Source organism: Artemia sp. Qi Xiang Cuo, chromosome 5 (genome assembly GCF_049724085.1).
Source record: "Artemia sp. Qi Xiang Cuo chromosome 5, ASM4972408v1, whole genome shotgun sequence".
Classification (NCBI taxonomy): Eukaryota; Metazoa; Arthropoda; class Branchiopoda; order Anostraca; family Artemiidae; genus Artemia; species Artemia sp. Qi Xiang Cuo.
The window spans coordinates 46498401-46518158 of NC_142798.1; the positions used below are offsets into that span (position 1 = coordinate 46498401).

Genomic DNA, 19758 nt, shown 5'->3' on the forward strand with positions numbered 1-19758 from the left:
TAGTGATGGTTACTTTTTAGCATGTGACAAAAATAAGTTACCTTTTGGGGCCCCTTTAAGGGCTTAAAATAGAATTTTCCCTGGAAGCAATTATTATATTTGGAAAGAACATAAAAAAGGCATCCCATGATGTATTCACTTTCTTCCTAGCTGATTTATGGGAAAAAGAAACATTTACAAAACACACAAAAATGATTTTTGCAGTTAACATAAAATATGCAATCTAATGGTAGGCCTACTACTTTTACTTATATTTAAATAGTTTAATTATGCAAACCACTGGCCTAAATAGCATAGGCTAGAATCCTAAGCTAATTTTCTATTCCCCTAATTTCTTCCCAAGATAAATACTAGACTAGGCTAAAATAAGACTTAGATGACTCTCTATTTATCATGTCTAATAAATTTTTACTGTTAAGAGCAATCAAAATCATATTTACCATTCCTGAATCAGCTTCAAATGACAAATTCTTCTTATTTAAGAATATTTTTTTTTAAAGCATTTTTTTTATTTTTGGTTACTATGGGCCATGGTTTGTTTTTTACTAGGCTGCACTTATTGCTGTAACCATGACAAATGTAAAAAAGAGTAAGTCCAGATTTTTCTGCTCTAATTACTAACATAGACCTACTTCCTGACAAATTGAATGAGGTGAAATCCGTGATTTATTCCAAAAATTATGATCTGGTCCTATTGACTGAGGTTTGCCCCAAGTCTAGTAGCAACAGGCTCAAAGATTCCCATGTTAAGATTCCAGGATATGGTGTCATGTCTAACCTACAGTCTCCAGAATGCAGGCGTGGTATTTTAGTGCTATTCAAGACATGTTATAGAACACGGTCATTATGTCTCCCAGGTAATTCACAATTTGTTGAATCTGTATGGTTCGACCTGTGTGATGACGGCAGTGGAGTAATAACCAGAGTAGGCTGTATTTATAGAAGCCCATCTGCCTCAGATTGCCAAGAAACTGAGTGGACAATAGCAATTATGCTGCATAAAGCAACTATGAATTACACAGGGAACCTACTTATAGCTGGTGATTTTAACTTCCCTGACCTTATATGGAAAAAGGGATACCTGTACTTACAAACAGAAGCAGAAGCGCGAATCTATTCACAGAGTGGCTTCACGACCTTAATCTCTACCAGATTGTTGAACAAGCTACTAGAGGCCAACTTTTCCATAGACCAACTCTACTGGACCTAGTGTTCTTACAGGATAAAGACCAGCTTCAGAACATAAATTATTTACCCCCTCTAGGAAAGAGCAATCATTTAATCCTAGAAGTGAATCTGTCATTTTGTAAAATAAAAAATGACTACATAAAGAAAACTTATGTAGATTACAGGGCAATCAGAAAAGAGCTGGAAGGCATAGTTTGGTCATTTTTACTTCAAGGGGACATTAACCAACAATGGGCTAACCTAAAGGACAACTATTTACACTTCAAAAAAAGCACATGTCAGTAAAACTCACACCAAAGCCCAAAACACTGCCTTTCATGACCCCCAAGATACACAAGGAAAGAAACAGGAAGGGACGGTACTGGAGAAAGTACAATAAAGGAGGGAAAGAAGAACACTACCAAAAGTTTGCAAAAGCTCAAAACAAACTAAGAAGCCTAACTAAAAAACTTTACGCAAGTTACAAGTCCAAGCTAGCTGATGATAGTAAGAATAACCTGAAGAAGTTCTGGAAGTACGTATCTAGTAAGTACCAAAGCAGACAGTCAGTAAAATCACTCAGTAAAGATGATAGCAAGGAAGTGACCAACTTGAAGGACATTGCCGAACTCCTCAACAGGCAGTTTGTGTTGGCTTTCACCAATGAACCAGATAGACCTCTTCCTCATAGCCCATCATACTACATCCCTAACCCAATGCCACCTATTCTACTCTCCCCCCTGTTTTCCAAAAGCAACTTGAAGTGCTAGTCGTCAACAGGTCTGCTGGTTCTGATAACTTGCACCCAAGACTACTGAAGGAGCTTGCCAAAGAAATTGCTCAACCACTATGCAATATATTCCAACTGTTGCTTGACTCCAAAAAGGTACCCATTGACTGGAAGCTGACCCATGTAACCCCAATACTCAAGAAAGGTGACCGCACCAAAGCCAAAAACTACAGACCCATCAGCCTGACCTCAGCAGTGGCAAAAACCCATGAGCAGATTGTGAATGGTGACATTCTGACACATCTCCGTATCGATAATATACTTTACCCCAACAAGCAAGGCTTTAAGCCAGGAAAATCAGTTGAGACTAATCTCCTTGAGACATACAGCATTATAACAGATTACCTGGAGAAAGGAATCCCTGTGGACCTGATTTTACTGGACCTAGTCAAGGCTTTTGAAAAGGTACCACACAACCATCTCAGATAGAAACTTTTGGCAGCAGGTACCCATGTAGACGTGATTGATTGGGTCATGCACTTTCTGACTGGTCAGACTCAGCAGGTTTGACTCTTCACAGCTAATGGTGACAAGGTTTTCTCCAAACTATGTGATGTTGTAAGTAGAGTTCCTGATGGTACTGTTTTGGGCCCTGCCCTATTCCTCATATATATATCAATGTTATGGTGAACAGAACAGAAAACAACATAACTCTCTATGCCAACAACTCCAAGCTTTTCAGGCCTGCAAATCAACAAAGTCTGTAGTTTGACCTTCATAAAATCCAAACAAGGGCACAAGATTGGCTACTTGAATTCAACACATTGAAATGCAGTGTCTTTCACTTTGGAAGCAACAACCCCTGTCACCAGTACAACATGTCCAATCCCGATTCCCTGGCTGACTTAGTACTAAAGACAAGTCCCAAAGAAAGAGATCCAGGAGTGCTGACAGATGAACAATGAAGTTCCACAGCCACTGGCAATGAGCAGTTTCAAAAGCAAATTCAAGCCTTGGTCTCCTCAAACACACCATAACCAGCCGCTCCCGTAAAGTCTTTCTAAGGCTCTATAAGGCTATAGTTAGGCCTGTTTTGGATTTTGGTACATGTCTCACCTCCCCGTCCTATAAGAATGATACCAGTCTAATTGAGGGAGTTCAGAGGCAGGCCATGAAGTGAATAGCTGGCATACGAGATCTCCTATACAACAAGAGACTGGAATGCATGCAGCTGCCAACACTTGTCTTCAGATGCTGCTGCTGTGACATGATGCTGACCTACAAGTATAACACACAACCAAATAACCCTCTTTTTACCAAACATTCAAGTCAGCACCATACAAGAGGACACTCATAAAAGCTGCAAAACATTCTGTCAATACATAAATGCAGCAACACTTCTTCTCCAAGTGTGTTGTCAATGATTAGAATAGCCTTCAAGCTGAAACAGCAACTGTACCCACAGCTGCATCCTTCAAGTACAGACTAGACAAGGAATAGAATGACAAGCCATGGAAATATGAGTGGGACTGTCCATCCCACTCAACTACCAACTGATGCCAACTTCATCATAATGAGTGTCTTGCTAGGAGGCTGATACTGCTTTGGGCTTAAATTGCATCTCTCCTGCAGACCTCTCTTATGGCATATCACTGGGCCCTAATACAGTGATGGCATTTTGCCATCATTGACCTGGAGCATAACAGATTCTGTATGGACCTTAATTGTTCCAAAGTGCAAATTAAGGTAAATTCACTGCAATCCCTGTATAGATTAGCCTTGTGGTAAATTTTTTGCAGTTCATATTATTGACTTACAAATAAAGTGAACTTACCACTTATGCTTTTTTTATGCTCTTTACAAATATAATAATTGCTTCTATTGCCAATTAAAATTTACACACCCCCACCCCCCTACTGTGCAAATATTTACCCTGGATTGGAATAAACCATGAATTGTTGACAGCAAAGTTTTGAACAGCAAAATTCAGTGCTATTCTTTTTGACAGCATTTGAAAACTTGAAATGGTAGGAAAATGTTTTATATTTGAGTTGCCTAATAAATGAGGTTTTAATTATTATAAATAAGTATTTTTGGAATATGTTACTCTTGAACAACTTATTTATAAACTAGTGATATGTTTTAACCACTTTTCAATAGCTTAACTAGTGTTGATAACTTCTTTGTGTGGTTACAATTCAGGGTGAATTTTTGACAGTTCATGTTATTGACTTACAGATAAAGTGAGTGAACATACTACTCAATGCCTTTGTTAATGCTCTTTACAAATATAATAATTGCTTCTATCAGAAATTCAAATTTGTCCACCTGCACCCCCCTAATCTGTAACCTAACCTAACCTAGGGCTAATTTTTTTGTTATTCATAATATTGACTTACAAATAAAGTAAACATACCACTTGATGCCTTTTTTTATGCTCTTTCAAAATATAATAACCATTTTTGTTGGAAATGAATTTTACCCCCCCCCCCCCGTTAGATAACAAATCAGGGTATAAAATTGCACAATAGGGGGGGGGGGAGAGGGGAAAGTTTAAACTTACCTCTCATTTACATCAGAAATAAAACTTACCCCACCCTCCTAATGTGCAAATATATGGGCTACCCTGAATTGGTATAGACTATATAGGGGTGTGGGGTAAAATTCATTTCTGACAAAAATGATTATTATATTTGGAAAGAGCATAAAAAAAGGCATTGAGTGGTATGTTTACTTTATTTGTAAGTCAATAGGTAAATTTCTACAAAATCATATTATTGAGTTAGGAATAAAGTGAATACACCATTTGATGCCTTTTTTATACTAATTATGAATAGGCTATAATAATCGTTTCTATTGGAAATGAATTTCAGCCCCCACCCTATATATGCCAATTCAGGGTTAGGTTAGGTTGTAGAAATATATACCCTGAATTGGCATAAAAAAGGGGGGGCTGAAATTCATTTCTGATAGAAATGATTTGTAATCAGCATAAAAAAAGGCATCAAGTGGTATATTCACTTTATGCATAAGTCAATAATATGATTTGGTAGAAATTTACCAGTCAATAATATGAATAAAGAAAAATTTACCAACCTAGGTACCTTTCTCCCCCCTAAACCCCAAAAAACAATAGGCCTAGTTTAAATATTGTAAACACAATGAGAAACTATGCATTGCATTCCATTTCTCTATTGCAAATACCTGATTGACTGGTTTGCTTTAGTGTTTTCTAATACAGTATATAGAGGTGTGCTAGATATAATGCATAAGTACCAGGGGGTGGGGATGGGTAAATCTGAATTTCTGATAGAAATGATTTATATTCATAGGCCTAAAGAGCATAATAAAAGGCATCAAGTGGTATGTTCACCTTATTTCTAAGTCAATAATATGAACTGCCAAAAATTTACCCAATTCAGGGTAGGGTAAGACACCCAGTAGTCGGCCACCTGCCTATTCTTGGACAGAATCGTTTATACTATTTTAATAACCAATTTACAATGAGCCATTTGTATGTCCAAGTTTAGGCAGAATTGTCACTTGTTAGTAAATTCAAAAATAGGAAGTGCTGTACAAGTGAAACTATTTGAATTAGTAACCTACTTGTTCAGAAATTCTTCAGAAATTTTTTTATACAAAAATTAAGTTTCTAGGTGGTATAATACAGTGATTAGAGTAGTTTAAATGTCAAAAAGTTTTCAAAGTGATTAAAGTGTCTGACTACTGGGTGTCTTACCCTTTATATTTGCACATTAGGGGGATGGGGGTAAAGTTCTACCAAATCATATTATTGAGTTAGGAATAAAGTGAATAGGGGCCTACACAATTTGATGCCTTTTTATATGCTGATTACAAATATAATAATCATTTCTATCAGAAATGAATTTCAGCCCCCCCCCTATATATACCTAACCTAACCCTGAATTGGCATATATAGGTGGGGGGGGGGTCTGAAATTCATTTCCAATAGAAATGATTATTATATTCATAATCAGCATAAAAAAAGGCATCGAATGGTGTATTCACTTTAGTCCTAACTCAATAATATGATTTGGTAGAACTTTACCAGATGGGGTGGGTAAATTTGAATTTGCAATTGAAGTGATTATTATATTTGTAAAGAGCATAAAAAAGGCATCAGGTGGTATGTTCACTTTGTTCGTAAGACAATAATATGAACTTTGAAACATTTACCAGCCTTCCCTCCTAGGCTAACCTCTCACATTAGCATAGGTTAAATAGATTCTGCATTAGCCTAACCTATCTCTAATATCATGCTCCTTTTAAATCGCCTTGCAACAAAAATAACACAATTTTAACCTTGAAGATGAGTTCTTTTCAGCTTCATTTGTGATGTTTTCGTTTTTATCAGCACGGAAGCGACCAGTATTCACAGGCATTATTCTTCAAATTTTCGAAATTGCAAGTCCCAGCCCACTTGGCGCCTCTTTCTAATTTTCTGCCAAAACCGAAACTTAAAAAATAAAAATTCCCTACTCCGTTCTTTTGGGTATCATTTGTCTGTAAAAGTTTCCGCTTAGCCAAATTGAAGTTGAAAAGGATCGTGAGGTTTAATGGCTGCTGTTAATCACCACGTCTCTCGTCAAACGGAATTAACAAACTTTAAACACAGTGGTTGGTCAAGTACTCCAAAAAAGTATTTAAGTATAAGTACCAAGTATTCAAATACTACTACTACTACTAACAACTTACCACAGCACCAAGCCGCCTGAGGCCAACACAGCTGCGCATGCTCCTTTTCCATCCCAATCTATTCAAAGCCTTCCTTTTTACACCCGCCAACGAAGTTCCCATTTCATTTAAACCTTTCTTTATGACGTCCTCCCAACCCAAACGAGGAAGACCTGCTTTCCGTTTAGCCCTAGACGGTTGGCCGAAAAGAACAATCTTCGGCAATCTGTCATCCTTCATCCTTACAACGTGCTCTAGGCACCTCAACCTTTCTGTCATTATAGCCCTAGAAAGCGGTATTGAACCACATTTTTCGTATAGCCTATTGTTTGAAATACGGTCAGTCAGCCGGGTGCCCATAACAATCCTTAAGCAATTTCTCTGGAAAGCACCTAGCAAATCTTCATTTGCTTTTCGGAGCACCCATGTTTCAGAGCCATATTTGACCACTGGCATCACTGTAGCTTCTAGTATTCTAATCTCGGTTTGCAGACTTATCTTCCTATTCTTCCAAAGTTTTTTTAACTGTGAAAAAACACCCTGCGCCTTGGATATTCTACTTTTTATATCTTCACTGCACCCACCATCTTTACAAATAGTACTACCAAGGTAAGTGAAGCTGCCCGCCTGATCAATCTTTTCATTACCCAAAATCACCTTTTCATCTTCACTTATTCCTAGCCTTAGTGACTTAGTCTTCTTAACATTAATTTTCAAACCTATTCTAGCGCCCTGAACTCGCAAAACCTCTAAAACTTTATTCATTTTGCTCAAACTTTTATCTTGGATGCTTAAATCATCAGCATAATCTAAGTCCAGGAAAGTTTTCCTTCCTATTTGATTCCGTGGTCTCCAATTGCCTTTCCTGTGCTCCTTATGACAAAGTCCATCAAAATAATCCATATAAAGGGGATAGAACACAACCCTGCTTAACTCCTGGTTTAATACAAAACCAGCTGCTAACCTCATTACCTACCTTAACCGGAGCAGTGTTATTCTCGTACATAGCACTAATCAACTTAATGTATTTGTCTGGTATCCCATACAAGGATAAAACCTTTACTAAAGCTCTTCTATCAACACAGTCGAACGCTTGCTCATAATCTATAAAACTGAGGACCAAAGGTGTTTGAAAACTCAGGCACTTCTCAATTATTAGCCTAAGAGTGAAAATTTGGTCGACACATCCTCTACCTCTTCTAAACCCACACTGTTCTTCTCTTAAAACTTTGTCTATGGCATCTCTCAGTCTAAAAAGTATCATATACAAAAGTATCTCATACTAAGTAATTTACTACTTACAGATACCAGACTAATGCCTCGATTATTACCACACTCATTTTTATCATCTTTCTTATAAAGTGGCTTAATTAAGGTTTTCCTAAAATCGTTAGGTACTTTCGCTTTTTCAAAAATCATATTCGTAATCTTCAGTAATTTATTTCTAACCTCAGAGCAACCATATTTAAGAAACTCATTTAACACCCTAGCAGTACCTGGAGCCTTATTATTCTTTAATCCTTTAAGTACTGTCGCTAATTCCTCCTCACAAAACAAATCTTCCTTCACATCCAAGGTATCACAACTTTTTCATTTTCCTCTATATCTTTTCCTGCAACTCTATCTCGGTTTAGCAAATTCTCAAAATGTTCGGCCTATCTCTCTTTAGTTTTTTTCCTGATCGCTTATTGCGGCCCCATTCCTATCTTTAGCTGGGCCAAGTCTGGATTGATTACTCCCTCTCAATCTGAATATGGTTATGCCATCAGAAGACAGACTGACAATAGTTGTTCCATTATTTCTAATGAAGAAGTGAAAATTAACTCCCTTCTAGTACCACCAGGGCCGTATGAAGAGGGGGAGTTACAAGGTTGAACCCCCCTCCCCTCGAAATGCTTCTCCTATTTGCAACTTTGTCTAAAAAAAATACCCTAATCTTCCTGAAGATTGTTAGAAAAAGTTCATGGGAGGGTATTGTTTTGGTAACCCTTCCCTCCTCCCCGAACTAAACTTTCTCGGTAAAAGCCATCCCGAACAAAAATCCTGGATACGGTCCTGAGTTCAACCCACAACAACTCAGCTTCATCCATATTAAAACTTTTATGGCAAGTAAAAACACAAAAAAATGGTTTCTCATTCATTAAAATAATATAAATTGTCTAAAGATTCTACCGGTATAGACTTTCAGAGCGGCTTCATGGGGTGAACATGACGAGTGACGTAACAAGCTTGGCATATCCAATTGTTATGCTAAATAGGCTTTTCTGCCTTTTTCAGACTTTGTTTTCTTATGTCGCCCGTCTGAGGGCCGCATTAAGCATTGTTCACATTGGTGTGCTAAGAGATATTAATTTAAAAAAAAACAAAGTTTTTCCGAGGGAAGTAAAGAGCGAAGTTGAAACTTAAAACAGACAAAAATTATTACTTCACAGCCTATTTATTATATATTAATATCACTAGTACAAATAAACCAACTAATTATATTTCCATATTCTTTTATCGCTTTACTATAAAACTACATTTTATAATGGTGCCATTTATAGTGCCATTTGGCAGTTGCAAGTGGTGGAATTCATAAATAAAACGTAGATATGAAATAGCTTTAATGTGAGCTATTACTCATCTGTATACGATGTTTTTGTGGCCCGCTAGCCCCCCCCCCGTGAGAAATGGCACAAAATGTCCAATTTTTGTGCCATATGCCACATGCAGATAGTATAATTTATAAAAAGCACGTAGATGTGAGAAACAGCTTTCTAATGATCCATTAAGCATCTCTCTATGATGTTCTGGTAAACCACTAGCCCTGGAAAAAAAGAGAAAAAAAGGGAGACAGATCAGTGCTACCCATGCCAACAAGTTATTTTCCTTGGTGTTCAAGGTGGGGAACTGTAATTATCCTACAAAAGGTGGTGAACTTTTTATTTCGATTTGACGCCATTTTCAAGAGGTTTCAGGTTCTTTTTCGAAATCAGCATAAATGTCTTTTCGCAATAAACTCTTACTTCTAATATTAACAGAAACAATATTTACCATTCCTGATTCAGTGTCAGATGATAATTTTTTCTCACTAGACCGTTTTGTTGAAAAAACATTTTTCAACTTTTGATTACTATGGGCTGTGGTTCCCTCTTTCCTAGGTTGCAGCTGCCGCTGCAACCATGATAAGGAAAATGAAGCTTGGTTCTATTTTCTCGCAGGCATCTTAAATGACAATGCTTAATTGATGGTGTAAACGCTTAATGAAATATATGGAAGTCAAAATGAACAAAATATTAGCTTTACGTGACTGTTTTATTATATGAATTGAAAAAACTTTTTCCACAGAATAAGTTTTTCAAAGAAAAGTAAAGAACTCCATTAAACAAAAATGAGCAACAATAAAATCAAATAATCTACCAAGCCAAAAACTACCGCAAATCAGCATCGATAAACAAATGAAACCCAAAACGAACAGAAATGACATTAAATAACAGAAGAAATCTATGTTCCATTTTGCGTGGACCTATGGGAACCAATGACGCGTATCAAGTTGAATGAACTTTATCTAGGTCATCCTCTAGGGCACTCTCGAGGTTGAACGAACCTTATCTAGGTAATTCTCTATTGAGATTTAATTTTGCCTGGACCTATAGGAACCACTGAAGCGTATCAAGTTGAATGAATTTTATCTAGGTCATCCCCTACGGCGCTCTTGAGGTCTAACGAACCTTATCTAGGTCATTCTCTATTGAGGTTCCATTTTGCATGGACCTATAGGAACCATTGACGCCTATCAAGTTGAATGAAGCTCTACACCTTTTCAAAGAGAGTAAGTAGCCCCCCACATATAGGTAATACTTCTACGAGACATATACATCTTTTCATAGAGAGTAAGTTGCCCCTTGCATATAGGTAATACTTCTACGAGACATATACACCTTTTCAAAGAGAGTAAGTAGCTCAAAGGGACCGCTGAAGTGTATCAAGTCGAATGAACTTTATCTAGGTCATCCCCGAGGGCAATCTTGAGATTGAACAAACCTTATCTAGGTCGTTCTCTATTGAAGTTCCATTTCTATGGAGGCCATAGGAACCGCTGAAGCGTATCAAGTTGAATGAACTTTATCTAGGTCATCCCCTAGGGAACTCTTGAGGCTGATCGATCCTTATCAAGGTCATTCTCTATTGAGGTTCCATTTTGCTTACTTTACGTTCCTTGCCAAGCTATTTGCTTACTTTACGTTCCTTGGCACCTTTCCAGGGCACATGTCAAGGCTATCCCCTTGGAAACTCTTGCATTATCTAATTTTGAACATTAGGGAACGCTCAAAGTTAAAAATAATAAAGATATAGATGCCAAGAAAAGAATTTTAATAAAGAGATTCAGAACAATCTTCAGAACTCCTTAGAAATCAACTAGTGGGATGATTACGGCTTTGAACCATCAAGCACTGCAACCACCAGTGACCCTAAACACCAAGGACCCCAACCTCCAAGGGCCCCTTCTCCCCAACCTCCAAGGGGCCCCCTGCCTCCGACTTTTTGGGCTCCCCCCCCTTTTTTTAACATGATAATTTTTCAACTTTTTTTACATGTCTTAGAATGACACAAAACATACTTAAAACATAAAAAATTCAAATTTAATATACTCGAAATACAAAATGGGAATGATATAAATATGTTACTCAAGACTTTTCCTACTACAAAGATAATGTTTGTAGTAGAACTTTTTTTGGACTGATTTTTTTTGGACTTTTGGACTTTTTTTGGGAATGACATAAAACATAAAAAATTCACATTTAGTATTTCCAAATTCAAAATGAGAATGATATAGAAATGTTAGTCGTGACTTTCACTATTAGAAAAATAATGTTTGCAGTAGCACTTTTTTGGACTGAATTTTTTTTTAACTTAAAAATTATTCAACTTTTTTTACGTATCTTAAAATGACATGAAATATACTTGCGCCTGTACCAATCGTACTCTATGCTTACTCATAAACACGATGCGGCTTTCCACTGGTACTCTATGGCAGGTTATCGACACTACCTAGTTTATTGCATATATTAAATCAGTAGTTTTTACGCAGTGGAAGGATAAACACATAGGTCTTATCTTTAAAAAGTGAAGATGGAGTATTTTAAGAAAGTGTGTTTACGTGATAGTGTTATTGTAGCATTAAATGCTTACAAGGAAAATTATTTGAACTATGAAACAAGTACAAGTGGTAGCACTATCGAAAACGTATGCGTGCATTGTCATGACAGTAAGCAATTAAATTTCTTTGGAGTAACAAAACAATTCAACTCTTATGATGGTGGATATGCAAGATTGAGATCTCCAGAGATGATTGCGCTCAAATAGAATGCCAACATAAATTAATAGCTGATAAAGAGGGGCATCTTCTTGCTAGTGCCTGTGGTGAAATGTTACCCAGTGTTAAATACTATCGTGAGCTTTCGGGAATTAGAATTCAACGGAAAGTCAAAAGAAGACAGGCGATATCAAAGAAAGTTTTTCAATGATGTTAATAATGTATAATAATGTGGGAAAACATATTTTTATATTAATATTCTACATATCATTATTACATTAAAAATATATTATACATTACTTTGTTACGTGATCATTATTTTTTAGGGTATGCTAGAACGTTAAACGTTTATAATATCTATTAAAAAGTTCGAGATATAAGAAAAGGAATTTTCAAAAATATAGATGCTACTACTAGCAAGCTCATAGGGGAATATATTAGAAAATGAGATAGGGCAAAATAACTTTTACTAAAGTCTGAGAGATATGAGCTGAATTTTTCTCAAAAATCTCCACAGACAGCAAACACCCGTCCTTACGCACAGACAGAGAGTTTTTAGTTTTCAGAAGCGGGAACATCCACTTTTAAAGTAATCTGATATTATTAATAATATTTGATTTTTAATAAAATCGTAAAAAACACTTTCTTGAAATCGCCTCTAGGATACACAATACAGAAATTTCATTCAAGAAATTATGAAAAAATTGTAAGTAAGTAACATACTCTTTCTTCAATTCACCTCTTGGATCCACAATACGGAAATTTTATTCAAGAAATTTTGAAAAAATTGTAAGTAAGTAGCAAACTCTTTCTTGAATTTACCTCTTCAATACACAATACAGAAATTTCATTCAAGAAATTATGAAAAAATTGTAAGTAAGTAACAAACTTTCTTGAATTCGCCTATTCGATACACAATTCTGTATCATGGGATCCTCGTTTGTGGATGTTTATCTGTGAACTTTAATTATTAGTTTTATCTAAATGTGCTTTTTTTCAAAAAAAATCCTTTTTAATAAGGATAAACGATAAATATCTTGAATCTTAACCCGTCTTTATTCTTTAGTATATTTCTAATCGTTTAAAAAATTAGTAAAAAATTGAAAGTAAGTAACAGTGTCTTTCCTGAATTTACCTCTTTGATACGCAATACGGAAATTTCATTCAAGATATTATGAAAAAATTGTAAGTAAGGAACAAACTCTTTTTTGATATTACCTCTTTGATACACCATATGGAATTCTCATTCAAGAAATTATAAAAAAATTATAAGTAAGTAACAAACTCTTTCTTGAATTCGCCACCCGGATACACAATACAGAAATTTCATTCAAGAAATTATGACAAAATTGTAAGTAAGTAACAAACTCTTTCTCGAATTCGTCTCTTGGATACACTATATAGAAATTTAGTTCAGGGAACTATGAAAAAATTGTAAGTAAGCAACAAACTCCTTCTTGAAGTCACCTCTTGGATACACAATTCAGAAATTTCCTTCAAGAAATTGTGAAAAAATTGTAAGTAAGTAACAAACCCCTTCTTGAATTAACCTCCTGGATACACAATACAGACATTTCATTCAAGAAATTATGAAAAAATTGTAAGTAAGTAGCAAAATCTTTCTTGAAATCACCTCTTTGATACAAAATACAGATATTTCCTTCAATAAATTATGAAAAAATTGTAAGTAAGTAACAAACTCTTTCTTGAATTCACCTCTTGGATACACAATACGGAAATTTCATTCAACAAATTATTAGAAAATTGTAAGTAAGTAACATACTCTTTCTTGAATTCGCTACTTGGATACATAATACCGAAATTTCATTCAAGAAATTATGAAAAAATTGTAAGTAAGAAACAAACTCTTTCATGAATTCACCTCTTGGATGCACAATACGAAAATTTCATTCAAGAAATTATGAAAAAATTGTAAGTAAGTAAAATACTCTTGCTTGAATTCACCTCTTCGACACACATTACAGAAAATTCCTTTAAGAAATTATGAAAAATTGTAAGTAAGTAACAAACTCTTAGATACCGAGAGTTTTATGACTCCTCCCCAAAATGAATTCGACGGGTTTTATGACTCCACCCCACAATGAATTCAGATGGTTTTAGGACTCATCCCCCTAGCCATAAGTCCTTTTAACCTTGAGCAAACGTATAAAAGTTTGATGAAGCACTTCTCTACTTAAATACTACATTAATAGCTTCCAGGATGATAGCAGTATATGATACGGAATTTATCGGTTAGAAAAAATCATCTTGTGGTGTTATATTTGAATGCGAGATTTTATTACTGTCTATGAAACTCGAAGCAATTGACTTTGATCATTGGATAGTGAATTATAATATGTTTGAGTATGATAAAATCTTGTGGAGTACTAAATAACACCGTAAAAAAAGACTAGGATTCTACGATAGAGTGATTACATCATATAATAAAAGTGGTCGAGAACTGAGAAACGTCCAGGAAGAGGTGAGTGAAATTTGCAGCTTTTTCGGGGTTGAAGCACTATACGTAAAGGGTAACGTACCTACAGATAAAGTTTTAATTCAGAAGTGTGGTCCTAGGATTCCACTTTTCAATCTAGAAGAATTTAAGTGTCCTAAATTGAAGGGACTTAGCACCGTCCTGAAAACGAGGTTAGGTTCTTCGCGCAGTGGTTACCTAGAGAAATACCTGATCGCTATAAGTGCATATGACACGGTAAAAACTATTCTGTATCATGGGATCCTCGATTTTGGATGTTTAACAGAAAACTTTAAGTATTAGTTTTATGTAAATATGCGTTTTTTCAAAAAAATAATTCCTTTTAATATGTTTAAGCAATAAATATATTTAAGCTTAACCCGTCTTTATTCTTTAGAATAGTTCTATTCATTCATAAAATTATGAAAAAATTGTAAGTAAGTAACGATCTCTTTCTTGAATTCACCTCTTGGATACACAATACGGAAATTTCATTAAAGATATTATGAAAAAATTGTAAGTAAGTAACAAACTCTTTATTGATATAACCTCTTTGATACACTATACGGAATTCTCATTCAAGAAATTATGAAAAAATTGTAAGTAAGAAACAAACTCCTTGTTGATTTCACCTATTGGATACATAATACAGACATTTCATTCAAGAAAGTACGAAACAATTGTAAGTAAGTAACAAATTCTTTCTTGAATTCACCTCTTGGATACACAATACAGACATTTCATTCAAGAAATTATGAAAAAATTCTAAAGTAACAAATTCTTTCTTGAATTCACCTCTTGGATACACAATACAGACATTTCATTAAAAAAACTATGAAAAAATTCTAAGTAAGTAATATACTCTTTCTTGAATTAACTCTTGAATGCACAAAAATTAAATTTCATTAAAGCAATTATGAAAAAAAATGTTAGCAAACAACGATATTTTTCCTAATTTCGCCAATTTGATACATAATACAGAAATTTCAATAAATGAATAGTGACAAAATTGCACGTATGTCACAGACTGTTTCTTGAATTCCTCATGGATACACAATACAGAAATTTCATTCAAGAAATTATTAAGAAATTGTAAGTAAGTAACAAACTCTTTCTTGATTTCACCTCTTAGATACACAATATGGAAATTTCATTCAAGAAATTATGAAAAAATTGTAAGTAAGTAACAAACTCTTTCTTGAATTTGCCTCCTGGATACACAATACAGAAATTTCATTCAAGAAATTATGAAAAAATTTTAATAAGTAACAAACTCTTTCTTGAATTTGCCTCTTGGATACACAATACAGAAACTATATTCAAGAAACTATGGAAAAATTGTAAGTAAAACATGATACAATTCAACGAATAAATTTCAAAATAAACTTTGAAACATCAACAGAATGTAACAGTGACAAGGTAAGCCACGACACAACACTACAACAATGATATAGCCCTAAGAAAGAGAGATGAACAGGATTCTTTTTAGAGTATAGAGTTAGGGAAATTTATCAAAATTCAGTCAGACACAGAAACTACTGCCAGGCTCACAAGTGGTATAACAGAGTCTAAAATAGATGGAACATAATAGACACTTTTAAACATGTCCTTTTGTTCAAGGAGTTGATGGAGGGGACATTCCAGTGAAAAATTCTCCTTTAACTGGAGACTATTACATTTGTGAGCGATACATGGGGTCAAGAAGCTATACTCAAAACTAGATTGATATTGGTCTGCAATCACCAAAATATACCTTCCAACCATTGTTAATTAAACCTTCCAACAATAAGATATTAATAAGGTGTAATATTCTAAGTGTCATTGTTGGAATAAAAAATTTTCCTTTACAAAATTTCCGACCATTATTAATTAAACCTCCCAACAATGAGATATTAATAAGGTGTAATATTCTATGTCTCATTATTGGAATAGAAAATTTTCCTTTACATCACTTTGTTGTTTCGTTTATTTGTTAGGGGCACACTTTTTCTTAGACAATGGAACGCATTTTTCTCTTAATGCCATTAAATTGATATTTTTGAAATAAGAAATAAACTTTGGAATGTGTATACTGATCATTTTTTTTTACTAGAACAGAATATTTTTTGTGTGTTCTTGTTTGTTTGTAATCAGCAGTATGAGAGTCAATTCAAAATGAACAAAGCAGAAAAAAATTTAAAAAAACCTTATGAAATCTTGTTACTTTGGACTTTTTTTCAAAGCAGAGACACAAGAGTCTGAATAACTGGAGTTTGAAATATTTTATTCGGTAACAATGAGAATCAGTTCAAAATGAATAAAGCGGGACGAAAATCCTCTAAATCCTGTCTACATGTAAAAACTGTTACCTGTGTAAAAATAGTGTTGTAATAGACAATGAAATCGCAAGTAAAATAAAAATAGCATTAGCATATAATATTTTCAAGAAAATTAAAGACAATTCAACTAAAAGGAAAGCACCAGTGAACGTTAAGAGTCAAGATAAAACAAGATGTTTTATTTTTGGAGCGGATTTAAAGCATTCAATGTTTTTATTATGGTATCAATAACATGTAGTATTGTATGTGCCACTATTTCAATAAAAATATTTCACTGAATTACTCTGCTATTTTTTCAACATTTTTAGAGATATGCCAGCAACTCCATCATCTAGAATATGTATTCAAAAATCAGAGATGCAGGAAGAATTTTCAGACAGAAAGACACTACTACCTGGCGCACTTCAGTTATTTCATTTTTTTTACTAAACAAAGTGCTGCCAACTACTTCAATCAAGGTATAGATGGCAGAAAAACTGATTTTTTCCTTCACCCGGGTACCTGCAGCCAACCTACAATACCATCCTTTTTTCAAATAACTGCATTCATATTAGGACCTAACGTGAATGCAGTTCTTTGACTTAGCGTTTCACTTAGCGTGGCGCGCCACGCTAAGTTAACCTAATTGAACCAACATTGAATTTAGCTATTTTACAACAGGGGGGTTAGTGTTGGTTGGATGCAGGTCCCCGGGTGAATGGAAAAATCAGTTGTGCTGCAATCTATACCTTATTTGAAACAGATGGCAGCGCTTGCTTTAGCAAAAAATGAAATATCTGAAGATCGCCTGGTAGTAGTGTCTCTCTGTCTGAAAATTCCTCTTGCATCTCTGATTTTTGAATACATATTCTAAATGATGGAGTTGCTGGCATATCTCTAAAAATGTTGGAAACATAGCAGAGTAATTCAATGAAATATTTTTATTGAAATAATGGCACGTACAATACTACATGTTATTGATATCATCATAAGAAATTTGAATGCTTTAAAATCCGTTCCAAAAATAATACATCTTGTTTTATCTTGACTCTTAACGTTCACCTGTGCTTTGCTTGTAGTAGAATAGTCTTTAATTTTCTTGGCAATTTTATATGCTACTGTCATTTTTATTTTACTTGCAATTTCATTGTCTATTACAAAACTATTTTTACACTGGTAACAGCTTTGACATGTAGTTTTGACAGTTCCCGCTTTATTCATTATGAACTGATTTTCATTGTGACCTAATAAAATATTCGAAACTCCAGTTATTCAGAGTGATGTCTCTCTGCTTTGAAAAAAATTCAAAGTAGCAAGACTTAACAAGTTTTTTTTTTAATTTTTTCTGATTTATTCATTTTGAATTGACTCTCATACTGCTGATTACAAACGAACTAGCACACACAAAATATTCTGTTCTATTTGAATAAAAAAATAATAACCAGCTCACACATTCCAAAATTTATTTCTTATTTAAAAAATATCAATGTAATGACGTTAAGAAAAAAATGCATTCTATTGTCTAAAGAAAGTGTACCCCTAACAAATAAACGAAACAAAAACATGATGTAAAGGAACATTTTTTGTTCTAATAATTAGACATAGAATATTACACCTTATTAATATCTTTGAATAAAAACTTTCTTAGCCTAACATCCCCTCATTTAAGACCTGTATGTTCTTCTTGTGACAGTAATGGTTGGGAGGTATATCTTGGTGATTGCAGACGAATATGAATCTAGTTTTGACTATAGCTTCTTGGCCCCATGTATCGCTCACAAATGTCATAGTCTCCAGTTAAAGGAGAAGGTTTCACTGGAATATTTCCTCCCTCAACTCCTTGAACAAAAGGACATGTTTCAAAGTGTCTATTATGTTCAATCTATTTTAGACTCTATTACACCCCTTGTGAGCCTGGCATTAGTATCTGTGTCTGACTGAATTTTGATAAATTCCTCCCCCCTTAATATGTCTCTAACTCTAAAAAGAATCCTGTTCATCTCTTATCCTTAGGACTATATCCTTATTGTAGTTTTGTGTCGTGGCTTACCTTGTCACTGTTACATTCTGTTGATGTTTCAAATTTTATTTTGAATGTTATTCGTTGAATTGTATGAAGTTTTTACTTACAATTTTTTCATAGTTTCTTGAATGTGATTTGTGTATTGTGTATCCAAGAGGAAAATTCAAGAAAGAGTTTATTACTTACTTACAATTTTTTCACTATTTCTTGAATGAAATTTCTGTATTGTGTATCCAAGAGGCGAATTCAAAAAACAGTTTGTTACTTACTTACAATTTTTTCATGATTTCTTGAACGGAATTTCTGCATTGTGTATCCAAGAGGTGACTTTAAAAAAGAGTTGGTTACTTACTTACAATTTTTTTCATAACTTCTTGAAGAAATTTCCGTATTGTGTATCAAAGAAGTGAATTTCAAGAAAGAGATTGTTATTTACTTACAAATTTTCATAATTTCACTAATGAAATTTCTGTATTGTGTATACAAGAGGTGAATTCAAGAAAGAGTTTGTTACTTACTTACAATTTTTTCATAATTTCATGAATGAAATTTCTGTATTGTGTATCCAAGAGGGGAATTCAAGCCTGAGTTTGTTACTTGCTTACAATTTTTTTCATAATTTCCTGAATGAAATTTCCGTATTGCGTATCCAAGAGGTGATTTCAAAAAAAAAATTTGTTACTTACTTACAATTTTTTCATAATTTCTTGAATGAAATTTCCATATTGTGCATCAAAGAGGTGAATTCAAGAAAGAGATTGTTACTTACTTACAATTTTTTCATAATTTCATGAATGAAATTTCTGAATTGTGTATCTAAGAGTGAATTGAAGAAAGAGCTTGTTACTAAGTTACAATTTTTTTTTATAATTTCTTGAATGAAATTTTTGTATTGTGTATCCAAAAGGCGAATTCAAGAAAGAGTTTGTTACTTACTTACAATTTTTTCATAATTTCTTGAAGAAAATTTCTGCATTGCGTATCCAAGAGGTGAATTCATGAAGGAGTTTGTTACTTACTTACAGTTTTTTCATAATTTCCTGAACTAAATTTCTGTATTGTGTATCCAAGAGG

The 19758-nt window shown here is 34.2% G+C and overlaps 2 protein-coding genes across 2 annotated transcripts in view; one reads left to right on the top strand and one right to left on the bottom strand.

Moving 5' to 3' along the window:
• The window catches only part of LOC148952192 (DNA polymerase epsilon catalytic subunit A-like), a 54084-nt gene extending 47740 nt beyond the window's left edge, over window positions 1-6344 (bottom strand). Inside the window, exon 1 of the mRNA XM_089089149.1 lies at window positions 6221-6344. Within this exon, the coding sequence (XP_088945275.1) occupies window positions 6221-6300 (80 nt within the window). The 5' untranslated portion in view covers window positions 6301-6344. The remainder of the gene's footprint in view (window positions 1-6220) is intronic.
• Git (ARF GTPase-activating protein GIT1) overlaps window positions 1-19758 on the top strand; it is a 497129-nt gene that overhangs the window by 51467 nt on the left and 425904 nt on the right. The window lies entirely within an intron of this gene.